The following is a 20,268-nucleotide window of genomic DNA, read 5'->3' on the forward strand; positions in this document are numbered from 1 at the left end:
ATTGTTCCAATGTGCAGATCGAGCTTTGGTCTGTCGGCCTTCTCAGCTGTCGGAGCCCGGCCCTGGAATAATTTACCAAATGACATAAAACTAAAAACAAACGATACCACATTTAAGATTAAATTAAAACACTACTTAAAATCCACTCAACATTGTTCTCATAAATAACAAAAATGATTAACATGTATGATTTCTTCTGTTGTCATGACTTGTGTGTCATGCATGTCATGTTTTAAAGCAGTGCTAAGTAACTCTTCCCCCTAAAGGCCATAAGCGCAACTGCAGGTGTAGTAGCAAGTTACGATTTTTTAATTTATTAATTGCCTTGGAGAGTAGACAGGAAAGGCGAAGGGATAGAGGGTTACTGTGCATCCAATTATACAATAGAAATATTTTTTTTCACTCAAACTTGGCTGTAAATACTGTTTAAAGTGACGTTAGCCCGCAGTTAGCTTTGCCCGTTAGCATGTTAGCTTGTTCTTCGTGATTCCATTAGTGTGTATTGCTTTCTCTGCACCGGGGGCAGTCAAGTTGCAAACATGGGTTTCTGGTCAGAGACACCAGGGGGCGATGAAAGACCCTCCAATCATCCCATAAACACTTGTATTACCCCCACAGGGACTACGGAAAGGATTTATTAAGGTAAATAAGTTACTTAGTACTGCTTTAATATGTACTGTTTCTGCTTTAATGGACAGGTGCTGTAAATTAGCACGTTTGCTAACGCACTAAAATCATTGCATCTGGTTTGCCCAATGTACATGTGATGTCCGTAATAAACGAATAAAAAAAATAAAAAAAAATCAGAGATAGTCCTTTTTATTTGAAATGTAATAATTCTACACAATTCTAACCAAACAGCTAACCTTTTACTGTGAGACAGAGCTGGCATGAAGGTTTTGAGCATAAATAAAGGTGTGGGGCGCAATTAAAACCTCTGCTAGTCAAAGGTTTTGCGGCACTAACCACCGATCTATGGCCCTTCACCCTGTGTACGCTTCAGCATGCGGCCCCCCCATGAAAAAAGTTCGGACACCCCTGTTTTAAAACAACTCTCTAGGCCTCGGGGGAATGGAGAAACATTGCATTGTCAGCTACAAGTTACGGATGCTTGCCTCATTTTTAAAGTTTTAAATGGTCTCGCTCCTCCTCCGCTAGCAGATTTCATAAGTAAAAAAAACTAGTAATCGAGTAACTACCAGAGCATCGTCCAGAGGCAACTGTAATGTTCAACGGCGCGGGACAAAATTTGGCCAAATGGTGCTTTCCATCAGAGGCTCACAGTCATGGAACACACTGCCAACCCAAGTCCGGAACTGTGGCACCTATTTTACTTTTAAAAGTGCTCTGAAACATTGGTTAAAAACTAACCAGATATGCACACACAGGTAGATTATCCCTTTTTTGGAGCATTGGGGGGAATCTTCGAGGCTGGTTGTGTTTTGTCCGTGAAATTTCTGTATGTATTGTGTATATATTTCTTCTGTATATAGTCTAAGTTAATGTTTGCTGATCTTACCTGCCTTAGGACAACGGATGAAAATTAGCTACTGTGCTAACTCCGGCATATTTACATTGATGCTCTTTGCTGACATGTTGATTAATATGCTAATTCAAATAAATAAATAAATATAGGTTTCACGTCAGGGAACATGGACAAGCTGCATGTCATTTTGAAGCACAGAACCTGGGTAAGGGTTAGAATTCAATAGCTGAGTAATTTTAACTTCTACAATTGTATTTTTGATCACTGCGCAAAATTCTGTGTTCATGCAGGATTATATATATAATACAATATTTAATTTATCTGTAGTCTGTTCATCACTATTCACATGGTGTCTAGGGAGTGCCTGTCTAGATCGAACGGAGGAACCTGGGTGAATGGAGGAACCTCTGAGGACTGGACGGTCTGTGATCTTGGCCCGTCTGCTGAGGGATCCTTCGGCCCTGGGTCTCTACAGCCTGTCCGTCCATGGGAGTGGATCTCTCCTTCTGTGGTTCTCCCCAAGGTTTCTCTTTTCTCCTGCCGGGTTTTTGAGTTTTTCCTTGCCGTGCTGGAGAGTCTAAGGACAGGGGAACACCCACGCCGCTCGTCGCTACCTCCTATTGGACATTATATTTGCCTGGATTCACCTGAACTTTTAATTGTCATATTTATTGCTCTGTTTTATTGCCTTAATGTTTGTTGCAGCTGTGAGGTGACTTCTGTTGTGATATTGGGCTATACAAAACCATTAAACTTGAAACTTGAAACTAGACCAGATATTTGAAAAATCAGCCAAATATATCGGCCAAGCATATCGGCATCGGCCTTGAAAAAACCATAACGGTCGACCTCTACTGGAACAGGCTTCAGTCATTTCAACTCCTTGAAACTTCAAGCAGATTTTTCATACCAGATGTGGGTAAAGGGCTGGGTACCGGTACTTAAACAGTACTTGGTTTTCAACAGATACTTTTTCAGATAACTATACTAGAATATTTGTCGTATAGAACCAGAAAGCTGAATATTTACGCACACATATCGGAAAGAAATGTGTGGAAAATTGAGAAAAATTGGGGGGGGAATGAGGGAATATTGTGAGAAATTGTGGCAAAAATAAGGAAAAATGGTGAGGGGAAAAATCTGAAACATATAAGATTTGTTTTTCTTTACCTGCTTTCAATTTTTAATACCGGTAGTGCCTAAACTTTTTGTCTGGTACTGGTATTACTGGTATACTGGTATTGTTTACCGGTACCCAGCCCTACGTGAGCACTCAGGAGACGGCTGAACTTACTTGTTGCAATCATTGAAGAGCTCCTTACACGGACTCTGCTCCAATCTCTCCCGGCACGCGGCCACCACGTCCTGCGGTATGTCGGGCAAATGGGCCGCCGACTGAACAGAAGAAACAGAGCTACAAGTTAGGACACGACTTTGATGGCGCATTACGGCTACAACAACGTGTTAGACGAGACTGGCTGTGGTGTTATTGGGTAAGACAAGAAAATAATAATAATAAAGCAGCCGTGGCAAGTTTATGGTCTTTTGAAAACGTAAAAGCGCCACATTTAAAGACATAGTGTGTGAACTTCACCATCCTTCAAAGATCACAACTTTAAAACGAAATGTGAACGAATAACATCAGCACTGACCACATTTGACAAATACAGTGTAGGAGAAGTACATCATTAATCATTCATTTCATTGCGGTTCCTTTTATGAAACATTTCTATTTAAACTTCTAGCAATGACCAATTAATTTAGATCCTCAAAGCTGGGGAATATGATTTTTTCCATTTTCAAACCATGAAAAAAGCAGGTAATACAATTTAAACTGTTTACAAGGGATCTGCTGCTGCATCCAAAGCTTAAATGAAAGTTAAAAGTGCTCACTTAAACCCTGAATAAAATGCTAAAATTAAATACATCCATTGTTGAAATGTAAGATCTGATTACTGGCGCTGTACCAGGTTGAAAGGAGGAGCCGTTTTCTTAGAAACTGTAGAATTTGCATGTTGGCTTGGCGGCCCATTCATTCCTATGGTGTAGCTTAGCCTAGCGCCTTCATTCGTTTACATACGTGTCAGTTAGCATTGGCTATTAAAGGGATTTTTCAGGATTTTTGACTTAGGATCTCATTTCCTAGTTATCCAGAGTGTTGTTGATTTCTGGAAATATATATATTGTTTTAAATTCATGCAGTCCTTATATACAGTCCTTATATTTGAAGAGTTTAGTGGTGCTAGGCTAGTGCTAGGCTAGTGCATGTCTATGGTAACTAGTAGCCAGCATTAAAAACAGTCTGCCCAAGCACAGTGCACCTGAGGCAAATCACTTATAACACCAGACTAATGATATAAATGTCTGTGTTGACTGAATAACCATTTTGCATTTAAAAGAACTTATATTTGAGCAGCATCAGCTTCCTGGTCGTAGCTACGCAGCGGCGGAGTGATCTGCTCAGTTACCGGATCTACAGTAGTTTGTTTACCTACAGCCGGCATTACTACACGTGGAATTCACAAAGGAGCTTTCTACAAATCAGACATGGCAACGTTTGGAGGAAGAGCCCATGATTTTGAAGAGGTTTTAAATGCAGGCTACTAGTTACCATAGACATGCACTAGCCTAGCACTAGCCTAGCACTACTAAACTCTTCAAATATAAGGACTGCATGAAAAATCTCCAGAAATCAACAACACTCAGGATAACTAGGAAATGAGGCCCTATGTCAAAAATCCTGAAATATCCCTTCAAGCTATTTTTTCTCCTAAAAAATCTCAAAAAAAATTATACCAATGTCAACTGTATAGTTACACGTTTCCGATCTGTACTTGACTCATATTTACAGGAATTTTAAAAGTCAGTTTTAACATCGTTTGTGCTGTTGCATAAATGCGATGGCAGTGACTGTTCACTGTTCATGACGGACACAGACAGCGTTTAACATGACGGTCATGACTCATGGGCCAAATCCAGGCTGCAAATAGTTTAGATTGTAGGTTATATCACCAAGTACAGTAGAAGTATTTGACTATGAATATTGCAGCTGAAAATGCAAAACAGTTAATATTCATTTATTCATTTATATATTTTTATTTAACAATAGTATTGAGATGTTACTTAAATGGTCTCTTTTCGTCTTTACTTCAGCTCCTGTAGATTTTCTCGTGTGTTTGTAGTAACTTAGCGAGAAGCTACAGCGTTTTCATTGTTCTGCTGCAGCTCATTTTCGCTCCATATAAACATGCTGTATGTCTTTCATTTGGATTTTCTGAGGACTTTTTAGTCGCTGGGTTAGTTTTTCAGATGAATAAACCCCTGGGCATAAAACGGCGTCAGAATGGCCAAAACTGTGCTAGCCGCGAGTTAGCAACGTTAGCCTGTATGTTGTAAACACTGCAGACGCTGCAGCACTAACAACATTAAGCTCTGGTTAAATCCAACACAGACTCTGATTTAGAGAGCGCAGTCTGTAATAAAGTCAGCTCTATGTGGATTATTGTATTTACACTAAAGAATTCTCCAGTTTGTTTCTATTTTCTCTCCTCAGCTGAGAGCTGCGCCTCGTAGCTGCGCCTCGTAGGTGCGCTGGCCGCACGTCAAATGGTATCGGTTTATGGTATCGGGACCTCTTGAATGAGTACGAGTATGAGTACAAGCCTGTGGTATCGGCCCGATACTAGTATCGGTATCGGAAACAATGGCCGCTGGTTGCTCTGCTTTGTGACAACAACACTTGAGGCCGCCATTGCTGTAGTACCTTCATATAGCCACAAGTCTCCCATTGGAACACTTTAGACACACTTTAGGTGCCTAATTTTCTTAAATCAGCTAGATAGAAAAGCTAGATATTCCTCCTGTGAAACCGCTGGGTTAGTTACAATTAAAAGGGACAAGGCTGGTTTTCGCAAGAACATTTTTGGAAATCTCATACTAATGAGGGCCGGACTGTTAGCATTGGAGCTGCGCGAGCTACATGTCAAGCAAGGGCCGAGTCTACAGTGAAGATCCCGCCCTTATTCCCTTTTTAGGAACATGCTTCGTCAGAGCTGGGCAGGGGGAGTCTGTAAATCCGACATGATTTTACCGTCAAATAGGGAGGAGTGCGTACTGACGATCTATTAACTCATTGACTGCCAATGACGTCTATAGATGTCAATTAGTTTTTTTTAATGGGAACAGCTGCAGCAAAGCCTTGAGCATGTCTGGTGTTAAAATCTTAGTTGTGCTGCCTAATGCTGCCACCTAGTGACTCAATAAAAGAACTACAAGTCCTTTTATTGAGTCACTAGGTGGCAGCATTGCTCTTTCGTTTTCTCAGCTTTTTGGTCAGAAAACAGCATTTTGGATGATTTCACCTATTTTCTACGGACGATTAATAAAGAATGGAAAGAGGTACAAACAAACTTTTTTTTTGGATGAAAGAAGAGAGTCTAATCTTTCTTTTGATGAGTTTCGTGTTGACATAGACCTCGACCAAAATTTTCTGTGGGTCTTGAAAAAAAACAGTCAAAATCCTGACAAACCTCTGGCAGTGGGGAGCTCTCTGATCTGAAAATGTCTGGCAGTCAATGAGTTAAAAACATATCTATGTATCGAAATCGAGAATCGAGTTTGCAAATACAGTATCGTGATAACACTACCCAGCTTTAAAATCTATTCGGCAGGCTAAGCCCAGGCCCTGTATAAATGACTGTTGTTACTTTTTAATTTAATTCAAGGAGAACAAGCGCGGCCACACAAAGCACCGATGGCAAACACTGGGACGCTCTGTGTATTGTCTACAGTAAGCTCGTCCGTTACTCCCCTTTGTTGTTTGAAGCACTTTTGGATACAGGCCACTACAGATCGGGCGCATTACCCCCTTTTCCCCAACATCCAACACTTTCAGGTTCACGATGGACAGTTGTCGCCCAAGGGTGAGATTAATTTTTTTTTAAAGCCTTATCGGTTGTCGCATTCTGACTGCTTACCCCATTATTGAAGTATGTGTCTAAAACATTCAGTCCACAGTCCCTCCTCTTCTCGTCAGGGGCTAGTTGGTACATGGCCTGTATGGGGAAAACACAAAGAAAAAGCAAAGTTACCAGAGCGATTTGATCGTACTGCACCGAGGAAGAAAGAAAGGGCACAAAGACAAAACAAAGGCGCAAGATGGAGGAGATGATTTCTAATTTGTCAAGAAAATGGTGTCGTCTGCACAGCGTCAGGCCAAAAGGGTAACATATTTCTCTACATAAATAACGCTGCTTTGTTACAGAAGGGTAATGCTTCAGACTTTAAATGACCCGCACCTGGCTGGCTTTTCTTTAAGATATATGAAGCTCGCGGTGAAGGCAGCCAGAGTAACTAAAAGCTGCTTGTCAGTCAGTGGACCACGAACCCCCTCCGAGCTTGTCTGCTTACCTTGAGAAAGACTAATGTTGCTATGTTCTCATTAAATAAGCATGATCCCCCTGTTTTCCTTTCTCGCATACCTCCAGGGGCCTCGACACAAGCCCGGGCCTGTGTTTGCCTGCTCACCCAGGGGACCTGCCTCTGACGTGGGCTTGACCTCATGGAGACACAGGGGAGGGGTCCCGTCTTTTGACAGCTTGTCCAAGTTTCTAATCACCCCCAATAGTCACTCCACCCACCGGCCAGAGTCACGGCCGAGACCAGGCACAAGCCCCGACTGCAGAGCGGCTTAGAGCAGGTTTTTAAGAAATGTGCATCATCATTAGGGCCGGACACAGTTGCTGTTGGATACCGGTGGTACTTAAGCAATACTTGGCTTTCGATGCTGATACTAAAATACATACCTGTTATAAACTCACATAGGAACTCTTTAACCTCTTAAAAGGGACTATACAGAGTTTAAAAATGTTCCAGCCATGTCCTAATGTGTAGAATGAGCCCAGACTTTTTCATTTTCACCACAACTGCCTCTAAAATCCTGCACTGTCACTCAGAAAGGTGTTACTTCGGGTCCGAATTGCCGTCATGCACGAGCTTAAAGGGACATTTCAGGACTTTTGACATAGGGCCTCATTTCCTAGTTATCCAGAGTGTTGCTGATTTTTGAAGATTTTTTTGTTGTTGTTGTTCATGCAGTTCTTATATTTGAAGAGTTTCGTGGCGCTAAGCTAGTGCAAGGCATTTCTATGGTATCAGCTAGCCTGCATTAAAAACAGTCTGACCCGCTCCACAGAGCACCTGAGGCAAATCACTTATAACACCAGACTAACCATATAAATGTCTGTGTCCATAGAATAATGTTTGGAATGTAACTGACCTTGCATCACATGAATGATCACATTTTGAGGGACTATTTTCTAGCAGATCACTCCGCCGCTGCGTTGCTTATACAACCACGAAGCTGATGCTGCTCAAATTTAAGTTATTTTAAATGCAAAATGGTTCAAATCACTCTATGGACACAGACATTTATACGGTTAGTCTGGTGTTATCAGCGATTTGCCTCAGGTGCTCTGTGGAGCGGGTCAGACTGTTTTTAATGCAGGCTAGCTGATACCATAGAAATGCGCTAGTCTTGCACTAGCCTAGCGCCACGAAACTCTTCAAACAGAAGAACCGCATAAATTACAAAAGAAATATCTCCAGAAATCAGCAACACTCTGGATAACTAGGAAATGAGGCCCTATGTCAAAAATCCTGAAATATCTCTTTAATATAGAAGCTGCCGTTACGCATAAGGCCTGAGATGGCAGTAGTGAGTATAAAATCACGAACTTGCATCTAGACACCGTTTGTAAACTCCACTATGCTTAAAGGGTTTAAGCATAGTGGAGTTTACAAACGGTGTCTTTCAGGCATTAGTATGAATCTGACCAATCATGGAGTCGATCGTCCCGCGCATTTCCCGTCCTGCCAGTGGAGGCGGCTTGAGAGTGGGACTTCACAGTGGAGGCAGGACCTCTTGCAATATTTTCTCTCTCTATTACTAATAATTTCCCATTTACCCATTTTCCCCCCCAATATATTCCCAAGTTTTGTCTATTTTTGCCCCATTTTTTTTTCACAATTTGTCCTTATTCTTGCCACAACTTTTTCCCACATTTCTTGACATTGGAGATGAATCCAATTTTGTACATCTGTAGATCTTCCACAAAATGAATTGGCTCTACCAGCACAACAACATTATATTCTCTTTGTTATACCCATCATGTGCACATAAAAACCTAAATGTTATTTCTAGGCAGCGGCTTCGTAGCCCCACATCTGCCGCCCGTGAGCAGCTCTCGCTCAGGGCCTCAGCTTTGAGATCGACCTTCCTCATGTTGAGACTGATCCTCCCCCCCGTTTTAGCGCAGACCCTGTTGGCCTCGCGCACCGCCAGCTGTGCGGCAGGTACAACATCGCTCCCTCTGCGCCGGATCATCTATTATGAAAACTTAAAAAAAGAAAGTCCTGGCATTGAGACGATATTAGTCAAAAAGCAATTATTCACGGTTCATTAAACTTTGAACGTTTTCCTTTTCGTCACACTGCTCAGACTGGATTGAGGATGATCCCATTAGGGAGATGTAAATGAGAGTCACACCAGAACAAATACCTCGAGCATCATCACGTTAAATACGGCGACTTCGCTCACCACAGCGTCCATGAAGTCGATGCAGCGTTTGAGCTCTGGCCTCGTGTCACAGTACTGACGGAACAGCAGCCGGCCGATCGGCTGCTTCTCACATAAACTGGTGTAGTCCCTCTCTGAAAAGAAACACACACAAAAGGTTGTTTAGTAGTTATAATAATCAACAAGGACGACATATCAGCACTAAACAGGATAAAAACTGCCCTTATGATCATGAACACACGTTACAATCTGTTTAATGAGTCAATATTCGCTCAAAGCAGCTCATTAGATACGGCATCTCGTCATAGAAGCGGGTTTGGCTTCACCTAGGGGGGAAATAGAATCTTTAGAGTCTCTTTTTAGCCATTTTCTGGTGGAATATGAACTTATATATCACATACATAAAGTCAAGTCTAAATCGGGTCCATATGGATATTTTCTCACAGCGAATTGTTTAGTAGAAGCGAAAAAGCGGCAGTTGTAGCTAGTGTTAGCTAACCGTTCGCATTAGCCCGATGCTAACATGAAGCATCATGTTAGCCGTTTTTTATGTATTTATGGGCTGCTGAACCACTTTGCTCCTCTCCATGTCTTTGCATCTTTATTTAGTAGAAAACTATGTTCATAATTCAGCGTTTGTTAAAGGGGCTGGATGCAAGTTGGCCATTTTATACTCACTACTGCCACCTCAGGCCATATGTGTAACTGCACCTTCAATATTAAGCTCGTGCATGACGGTAATTCGGACCCTAACACCTTTTTGAGTGACAGTGCAGGATTTAGGACATGGCTGGAACATGTAGGGGGAGGAAAATACATCATTTTAACATTTTTAAACTCTGTATAGTCCCTTTAAAGTAGTTTTTGAATAATTAGAGAAAGTAGATTTTTCTCCAAATTGTTTTTTCCCCCTTAAATGTTTTCAAACATGACCATATATGGGCGATTCCTAGATGCCATCTGTATATAGTAAAAAAGTGCAATTTCATACAATTAAAGTAGACGATATCATCTGCCACATGTGCCCCGTCACGAAAACCAGGGACACTCGGCAGCCCAAGTTTAGAGAAAAACGCAAAAAGTTCGAAGAAGCCTCTCCATGTTCCTAAATTCAACCTGCCATATCTTCTCCAAATATGATCAGATTTCCATGAGTGACACATTATTGGAAACTTTGGAGACTTTGGAGCTATGTCCCGCTCAAAATGCCCCAAAACCGAGTTCTAATTAAAATACAGCCCATGTGTGTGTCTATACCAGGGGTGCCCAAAGTGGGGCCCACGCCGGAACAATTACGCTGGCCCGCCAGAGGGTGACCTACTTTTGCGCAGCATCTGGTTAACTCTCTCCCATTCATGCTCAATGGTAAATATGGATGCAGTACACTTTTTGGCCACCAGCGTCAAATTGGGGGCGCTGTTTCACTCCTTTTGCAAAGTTAAAGAGGGGGTATTATGCTTTTTTCAATCACATAGCACCAGTCTATATCACACTACAATGATGACGAAACCTTCTGTTGGTCTGTAAATGCAGTAAATTAGAATAACTGCCTTGTGTAAAATTGCTCTCTCAAAATGGCTGTAGTGAATGTCTTGAAATAGGCCTCTGTCTCTTTAAGAACCTCTGAGCCTTTCCGACACGCCCCCTCCACACGCTGTCTGTGGCATCAGTGGGGAGGGGGTTCTGCTGAGGAGCAGTGGTTGGTTACTCGGCTGGTGACGAAAGCTCGGAGGCGTCTCCAGGAGGTGGGGGCGTTCCTAGGAGGACTCGGGCAAACCTATCCCTAAAATGGCCGCCATCAGAGTTTTTACAGATTACTCAAAAAACACTTCAGGCATGTTTTTAATGAGGGAATAATAACATGATGTAAAGCTTGAAAAAGTCGATTTTGGGGAAACTCTGTTGTAGTGTCTGGTTATTTATCAATCACAGACCGCTGTAGCATCAACTTTCACATTTTTCCAAGTGCTATTGCAAAGGTTGTTGACATCAACAAAGGTACATGTTAAAAATGTACTTGGCATTTTCTTTGAGTTAACAAATGAATGAGGTAAAGTCACTGTAGGTACTTTAGATACAGGTGGGGGTGTTGTTTACATTTTGCACTATATGGCTACAATTGTTGATTTTGTTCTACTTGGATTTTGCCATAATTAACATTTGTTTTAATGTAACATGTCATTTGCATAGATATAATCAATTTCAAAAGTATACCAAAAATATATATAAAGTAACTATATTATTATTTGCGGTTATATGTGTTTTTGGGCACCCCTGGTCAATACAGTAATAAATCTGACAGTGTGTAACATATCCACCAAACAAAAACAACTGTATGTTTGCCTACAGTACGACAAAGCCTATCTGTGTCTCCATTAGCGGGTTTCTGTGCGTGTTTGCTGCAGCTGGCCCCAGTCTATTAGAACTAATGGCGTTCATTTGAGTCATATTTCCTTTGGTTCCAAATGAGGAAGACGACCCAGGACGTTTTCCATCAAAGACTGACAGCAATGAACACGCACATCAACATACAAACACAAACAGGCCACACACATTCATTTGCACCGAGCGGGAAGAGGCGGAGGGACGGACATCTGAGTGGTGACAGCTCCAGGACGGCCTCCCAACGCTAAATCAAATCTGCACAACAGCCCTCCCGGTTGCACCGTTTATTACGCGATTAGCCCTGCTCAGCAAAAGCACTGTGCTTCCATTCAAACTTACACAACTCGCTCCGTTCTGCACATACTTTTACTGCATTCCTTCGTGGAAATACATTTTTAATGATTGCATCTTCAGTTTAAGATCCTTTATTATTGTGCATAAGAGTGTTTTTTATGCTTTAAAAATATGACTTATTTAGAAGGGTAACATCCGTTTTACGTGATAATCATCATTCTATTTCAGTGAAGCAGAAATATTAAAGCGACTATACAGAGTTTAACCTCTTAACTCCCGCCTGAACCGAAAGGATCTTTTTCCTCACGTCATCAGATTTTTTTTCATCATTTTTTTTTGGGTATTCAATGTTTTCTTTTTACTTTTTCGTCATTTTTTTGTCATTTTTTGTCACATTTTAGTCATTTTTTTGTCATTTTTTCGTCATTTTTTGTCACATTTCTGTCTTTTTTTTTTCAAATTTTTATCAATTTTTTGTAATTTTTTTTGTCACATTTTGTCAATTTTTTTTGTCATTTTGTCACATTTCTGTCATTTTTAAATCAAATGTGTCATTTTTTCGTCACATTTTTTATCAATTTTTTGTAATTTTTTGTCACATTTTTGTCATTTTTTTGTCAAATTTTTATCACATTTTTGTTATTTTTTTAAATCACATTTTGTCACATTTGTTATTTGTTTTGTCAATTTTTTGTCGTTTTTTTCCGACCATTTTTTGTCAACTTCTTGTGACATTTTTGCCACTTTTTCATCAATTTTTCGTCACTTTTTTGTCAACGTTTTCTCGCTTTTTTGTCACATTTCCATCATTGTTTTCGTCTCAGTTTTGTTGCTATTTTCGCAGCTTTTTTACAGAAGCTTTTGGACTGGGGTAAAGCCAAACTGGAGAAAAAATAATTGGTTCAGGTGGGAGTTAAGGGGTTAAAACTGTTAAAATTAAGTATTTTCCTCCCCCTACATGTTTCAACAATGTCTTAAGGTGTAGAATGAGCCCAGACATATTCACCACAACTGCCTCTAAAATCCTGCACTGTCACTTGAAAAGCTGTTAATTCGGGTCAGAAGTGCCGTCATGCACGAGCTTAATATAGAAGCTGCAGTTACACGTATGGCCTGAGGTGGCAGCAGTGAGCACAAAATGGCAAACTTGCATCTTTAACTAAATCAATCACATTAAACGATAAAAGAACAAATCACTTGTCAGGTGCGGAAGTCGGGAAGCTCTTTTGTGCAAACAAGGACCACATGAACGCAGCATTTCACTCATTCATTTCCCATTAACATGAGATGGTCGGCACGGCAACAGTTTAAAATTGTTTGCCGCCATCTATGTCACTTCCTGTCGGTGTCCAATTTAACAATATATCACCAAAATGGTCACAATGTTTGAGCAAAAAATGTGTCTAGTGTGTCTTATGCACTTTAAGCCCAACTATGTTCAATATAGTTCAAACATTGACTTTCTTCTTTCTTTTTGAGCTTGGGAATCTCCTTGTCCACAAACACTGCACGGGACGTCTCTATAACAGTGTATCTGAAGCCAGTTTGCTCCTTCAATCTGTAATTTGGACATTGTACAAGGCAAATGTGTCCGAGTGAAAGCACATAAAAGGACATGACTTCCCATAATTCACGCTTATCACTGGCTGTTCTCCAATTACCTCCTCCAATGCTTTCAAGCAGATCCAAACTGTTCATTTATTGTTAGAAAACACAAAAGTATATATTTGTAACTACCATGCATCACCTGCTGTCACGAGTTCATCACACTTTACACCTTGCTCTTGTATAGAACTTGCTCAAACCTTTATATTTTCCTGCTTCTTCTAACATATATGCATTTGAGGAAGACATTGTTCACATGCAAACTATAGTTTTAACAGTGGGGGTCCTGGATTGTTTGCATAATCATTTTGGGGTTTTGTTGCATGTAAAGGGAAGTCTGGGCGTCTCAGGCTGGACCTGGACCCAGACCTGGATAAAGAGGAAGAAAATGGATGGATAGACGGAGGAAACTCGATCCTCTATGAATGAACTCGTCTTACTCTGTATGATGGAGCAGGGCACTGTTTGCAAAGTACATTTACTTTAAAATACCACAGCTAAAAGGTAACATGTGTTAAAGTCAAAACTCCAGATACCACTATGGCACAGAGATATGTTGTCAGAAGAAAAATTAAATGAATGTTTCTTGATTCTAAGTTTCCTTAGTCCAGCCCAAAGCTTGTAGTGAAATTGTGTTCGAGTTTGTGAGGTGACAGACCCCAATTTGTGTCATAAAAAGTTATAAACAGTTCTACGCGTCTATTAAACATGCTCAGAAAAAACAGGAAGACATCAAAGCCAAAAGAAAACGTATATATCGCACAATACAATAAGGTTGAAGGAGCACATGGCCTAAGCAGTAAGGGAATAACGCAATAAAAACACACAGATTAGTGGTGTTGTCCTCGGGTTATACAGAGGGTGAAGGGTTAATTTTAGAGTCAGTTTAGTTAGTTAGTCAGTTTAGCACTTGCCTATTTTGGGAACCAGACACAAAGTGTTTAACAGTAAACATCTTCCAACAGACTAATAGGAGTTTCATTAATAACAGCAAAAGCATGTACAGCATATTAAGTAGAAAAGGCAGAAATCTAAAAGTCGTAGTAAGCAAAGCAAATTGAAGTTAGCAATAATAAAGCTGTGCTATGAAGAACTGTTTTGTTGTTCCATCAAAAGTGCCTCAAAAACGGGGCCACATCGTTTGAGGTCTGCAGCCCAGCGGGCAGCGAGGAGTCTGACCCTCAGACACTTTGGCTGCTGCACGCATCATGTAATCTTGACTTCTTAGAAGTATAGCTCACTTGTCAAGGCTAAGGTCAAATGCTTGACATTATCAAGACACAACAAAGACAGAGCTATCAGCTTTACTGTATCCCAGTGTCGCTGTGTGTGTGTGGGCACACACAGCCGTGCCTGTTTCAGGACGCTCTGGGGATTATTTTGATCCAGCGCTCAGTGTGATAGGGAAATTATGCAATCCCCTCTATGTCATAGTGACGTATGTAACACACAACAGCTGCTGCATGCTTACATTCACAAACCTGCCTGAACATATAGCTCATTTCAGGAGCCTATATACTAAGTCCATGGATTTAAAGATGACATGGAAAGGAATAGATAAACACAATGTTTATAAAGAACAGGTTGAGACGAGAGAAGCCGTCACATCAGCTGACTCTGTAAGGCCATTCTCTCCCACTTTCTTCTGATTATCACAGCTCCTTCCTCTCGCTGTAAAAACCTCAGTCTTTTCTCTGGCTGTTGCTCCGAAGTGAAGCGGGAGGCAGAGATATGGATAGTGAAGGGAGTGTGTGGGGGAGGGGAGCGCTGCAATCTCTGGCAGAGATAGCTGTGACGCACTGCTACACACATAACCATCCACACACACACACCGCTGTGGCATTCACAAAAGCAGAGCTGCTGAGGGACCAGGACACAAGAAGAAACTCCTGCCAGGAGTGAGAGGGAGCAGGGGAGACCACTGTGATTCAAGAGCTGTCTGAACAGGCTTATACACCCAGCCCATGAGTGAAGGAGAATACTGAGAGGTCTAAACAAAATCCATTTACAGACTGTGACCGTGAGACTTCTGAATTTCACTTTTTGCAGTGAATTGACTCCACCAACATCTAAATCAGTTGTCATTTATATTTTCCGCACACATCTTCACTGTGGAATCGTTTCGAGACGCTTCTGCATTGTCACAAGATTTATGTCCGTCCGGTGCTGCATTCAGTTTTGTGTCGATGATGGGAGAGTCCCGAGCAAAGCTTTCTCCAGCTCATACCAAGAATTCAAAGTGGGGTCTGAGCCCGAGGAATCCTGGCACTTGTTGCGTTTCCATGAGAGAAAATGCACATCTGTCTAAAATACGCATGATAAACGTGCATAACAAAAGCCAATTTACACGCGTTTCCATCAGAGAGTTTTTGTGAAAAATAGGGCGGTGGTGACTTAACCTCTGAACCCACGCCTGAACCGAGCACATTTTCCTCAGTTCCCCAAATCTAAAAAGTGTCAAATCATCAATGAAAACAAGGATGAAAAAGCAAAATAAGAGCCACAAAAAAAGCAACAAAGAAGCAATAAAAACAATTTAAAAAACAACGAAAATCAGACTAAAAAGCGAAAAGTCGAGAAGCTTAATTGGGGAAAATGCGCTCGGTTAAAGCAGTACTAAGTAACTCTTGCCCCTAGAGGCCATAAGCGCAACTGCAGGTGTCATAGCAAGTTGCGATTTTTTAACTTATTGTCTTGGAGAGTAAATACTACGCTGACAGGAAAGACAAAGGGAGAAATGGATATTGTACATCCAATTATACAATGGAAATATTTTTTTTCACTCAAACTTGGCTGTAAATACTGTTTAAAGTGACACTAGTCCACAGTTAGCTTTGTCCGCTAGCCTGTTAGCTTCTTCTTCGTGATTCTATTAGTGTGTATTGGTGGCTCCGGTCCGGTGGCAGCGAAATTGCAAGCATGGTTTTCTGGCCAGAAACACCAGGGGGCGATGAAAGACCCCCCACTCATCCCATAAACACTTGTATTACCCCCACAGGGACGACGGAAAAGGATTTATTAAGGTAAGCACGTTACTTAGTACTGCTTTAAGAGGTTAACTACTCTGAAGTCTCACAGCACTTTTATTGCTGGACAAAAAAAAAACTATGTTAGTGTGTTTTCTAATGAAAATCAGGATCATCGGCGTCTCTGGGATCGTTTTTAGTCGGTTAACTTAACGTTGGAGTGCCCCGTTAGCATAAACGCAGCGAGAATATCTGCAACTGATGGATTACTTTTCTTCTCTTCTGTCCACTCCAGTCCAAAGGTCGGCTCCGCCAGCAGTCACGAGTTCTTTTTATTCGTCAAACTTTATGCAAAAAATTCTGTTTGCACCTTTCAAAATGTGGCCCCAATACACACTAATAGAATCACAAAGAAGAAGCTAACAGGCTAACAGGCAAAGCTAGTTGCGGGCTAGCGTCACTTAAAACAGTATTTACAGCCAAGTTTGAGTGAAAAAAAAAGATCTCCATTGTGTTATTGGATGTACAATATCCCTCTGTCCCTTTGTCTTTTCTGTCAGCGTAGTATTTACTCTCACGGACAATTAATGAGCAACAAACCGCAACTTGCTACGACACCTGCAGTGGCGCTTATGGCCTCTAGGGGCATGAGTTTCTTAGTACTACTTTAATTTTACATACTGAGATATGTTCTTACCTTAGCTTAGACAAGTCCTCAGTCACGTAAACACGCAGTAATATCTTTACTTTACTGCACGGATGTCGAACTACACTTGGTATTATTACGCCTTACAATATAGTTCCCCTTTTTATCCGCTTAGAAAATCCTCTCTCGTGGAACACTTCACGTAACCATATTTAAATAGGGAAAATGTGGAAGGGCTTGGTAGCTTCTATCTTCACCTCGTTTGGAGTAGGGCTGCAACTAAAGTAAACTAAAGGGAGTAAACTAAAGGGAAATGTTTGTTGGAGGCTCTATTCATGAAATTTACAATGAACAAAATGTACACAGACCCTAACTATATAAACAAAGTAAGATTTCATCAAAAATACTACATTTTGATGTCATTTTTGCTCCGTTTTAGTCTGTGTGAACCAGAAAACGATTAATCGATTGCTAAAATAGTTGTCGACTATTTCAATAATCGATTAGTCGTCGATTAACCGATTAGTCGCTTCAGCCCTAGTTTGGAGCTATAGAGGAGAGGAGGCTAAATGCTAACGCCGTCTGTGCTGTGTTTACGTGACTGAAGGCACACGTGAAGACCAGACAGGTACAGATGAACTTGTCTAAACTCAGGTAAGAACATATCTCAGTATGTAAAAACGGTGGCCTGTTCCTTTAAAACAAACTCAGCGGCTGAATTCTCCAGATTCTGCACTTCAAAATGACGGAGGTTTAGTGAAACTCGAAGCAAACCAATTTTCATTGCGATGTTTCTCACCTCCCCTTAAAGCCATGACTTTCCAATCTGTTTTTTTTTTGGCGCTAGATCAGCCGATAGCCGATATTGTTAAATCCCCAAATATCGGTCGGCCTCCACTACTAACTCTCCAAATCCTCAGTCGAACAGTAAAACAAGCATAAGTAGCTCTCTGAGTTTTTCCACAGGGATTTATTGATTTATTGAGCTTTGAACCCCCAAAAAAACAAGGCAAGATTTGAGCTTATCAAAAAAACTAAACAAGATCTGAAAAAATCTTCACCAATATGTCAAAAAAATATCCATTATTTAGATTTCGTTGCTGAAAAATATGCGATTTCGGCCATTTTTATGCACAAAAGGCCTTATTTTTATATGAAAACATACAATGGCAGAAAACATGCAATACATTTTTTCCTCATATTCATATCAGTAATGTTCAGCAAAAGTTTCAAATTGATCTCTCTAAAATACAATGTCTTCCCTATTCACATGCAGTGTCTCGCATTTGAAGTTTTGCATAAGTGACGAGGGACGGTAACGCCAAATGTCGCTACTAAAACCTTAAAATGTGCCTTAAAATCCAGTGATGGAGACGCAGTTACTGTTATCTTGGAATATGCCGGTCCCATCAGGGAAGGGGAACAGAATCCACTGATGGCATAACGTGGTCATTCAGGTCCTGACCTCATTCTTAGGCCACATGTCACTGATCCAGATGGTGACTTCTCTTTTTGGCCTGTCAGTGTTATAATATATTAGATTAAATGCCAATTCATTTTCTGCCAATGATACTTTGCAACAGTTTATTCAACATTTTCCAAATTACGACGAAAAATAAGAAAGAGCCCTCCACAAGTTGGCCACCTCCTTCCGTGACAGGCAGACACATACGGTTTCCTGTCCGCTGCCTGTAACAGCGGGTGGGGACGGGCAAAAAGAGGAAGGAAGTCCAATCTGAACTTCCTACAGAGGTCGGTCCCACCCTGACAGCGGCATTGGCACTTTATCTCTCCGTCTCACCCCAACGCGTCCCGACAGCTGGGGAGTTCTTACCGATAGTGCGACGTAGCTCCTCACACTGGCTGATGTGAGGAAGTTTGAGCATCTCCTTCCACTTCTTACTCCGGCCATTCCTCTTCCCTCCGCCACCTGGAACACAAGTTCACCATCAAAAATCAGGCATGTTTGGACAGCTTTTCTGTAAGACCTCTTCGCTCGTTGATACGGGAAACAGGAATGACACGGCAGCATGGAAATGTATAAATCTAGTCTTGTTTTTTCTCACAAGGCCTTGTAAGACGTAATATACACGTCACTAACTAATGACCTTTGCACAGTATTTCCTCCCATCACATCAAACAAACCATTTGCGCTTCCTACTCTCGACTGTCCAGGGATTGGGCAGCAACGTTATTCCAAATTGAATATAAATTGCAAATTGGCAAATCACAAGGCAGCAAATGCACAGTTTCTGCAGAGTTTTGTATAAAACTACAGGCAGATATATCGGGCGGATATTTGGGTATTTTTCAATATCGGCTGCTGATATCCCTGGAACCAAAAATGAGAGACTTCGCTTTGGAAAGAGCCCAGTGAGAGCTTTAAAATGACTTCTCCCACAACTTTCTAGGCCTTAGGATGAACTTGTTAGACAAGTTTCACCAACTAAACCTCAGTCAATACGGTTGTTAAGTGGTGACATCACAGCTCTACTTCCGGGTTCGCAGATGTGCGAGAAACTACAAAAAACACTTCAATACCACAATCAATATTTCTGAAACTCAGCAGAGAGTTACTGAACATACTTATTTATCAGGCCCATTAGCCAAAAATGCTGAACCTACTGCTATAAAAGTAATGTTTACCAAAATCGGTACATCCGGGTTAGCAGAGATAAATGCTAACGGCGCAGCAGCTACGCTAACCCCGGAAGTAGTGACTTTAGTAAATATAACTTTTTAGCTCTAGGCATTTTTGGCTAGTGGGTCTGAGAAATAAGTAGGTTCAGTAACTCTCTGTTGAGTTTCAGAAATATTGATTTATTTAAGAGCTTGTAATGTTTTTTTCTCATATATTTGCCGGTCTGCTACGACCCGGAAGCGGAAGTCGTGACGTAACACTTAAACATATATGGACCTGCTGCATGTACTTTTGAAGCATATTCTGGAACATTCAATCACTGTGTTAGATTTAACTGCTGTGTAAAATGCCTGCATGCTAATGCTAGCGGTGGCATAGATACAGACGGCATCTCTGGAATCGCCCATATATGGTCATTTTTGAAAACAGTTAAGGGGGAAAACAATTTTGAAAAAATTTAAATTTTCTCTAATTATTCAAAAACTACTGAACAAACGCTGAATTATGAATATAGTTTTCTACTTAATAATGACGCAAAGACATGGGGAGGAGCAAAGTGGTTCAACAGCCCATAAATATAATAATGCCAACGTTAGCTAACGCTAGCTACAACTGCCGTTTTTTCACTTCTACTGAAAAATCTGCTGTGAGAAAATATCCATACGGGCC

The 20,268-nt window shown here is 41.0% G+C and overlaps 1 protein-coding gene and 1 long non-coding RNA gene across 3 annotated transcripts in view; one reads left to right on the plus strand and one right to left on the minus strand.

Moving 5' to 3' along the window:
• The window catches only part of grk4 (G protein-coupled receptor kinase 4), a 116,236-nt gene that overhangs the window by 57,055 nt on the left and 38,913 nt on the right, over positions 1 to 20,268 (minus strand). For both annotated transcript variants that reach the window (XM_079553402.1, XM_079553403.1), the window contains exons 2-5: positions 18,793 to 18,888; positions 9,084 to 9,196; positions 6,463 to 6,540; positions 2,781 to 2,881 (exon numbers count right to left, since the gene is read on the minus strand). In XM_079553402.1, the coding sequence (XP_079409528.1) occupies positions 2,781 to 2,881; positions 6,463 to 6,540; positions 9,084 to 9,196; positions 18,793 to 18,888 (388 nt within the window). The remainder of the gene's footprint in view (positions 1 to 2,780; positions 2,882 to 6,462; positions 6,541 to 9,083; positions 9,197 to 18,792; positions 18,889 to 20,268) is intronic.
• The window catches only part of LOC306960935, a 212,997-nt gene that overhangs the window by 7,759 nt on the left and 184,970 nt on the right, over positions 1 to 20,268 (plus strand). The gene's annotated exons all lie outside the window — the stretch shown is intronic.

Source organism: Gobius niger (assembly GCF_951799975.1).
Source record: "Gobius niger genome assembly, chromosome: 3".
Lineage (NCBI taxonomy): Eukaryota > Metazoa > Chordata > Actinopteri > Gobiiformes > Gobiidae > Gobius > Gobius niger.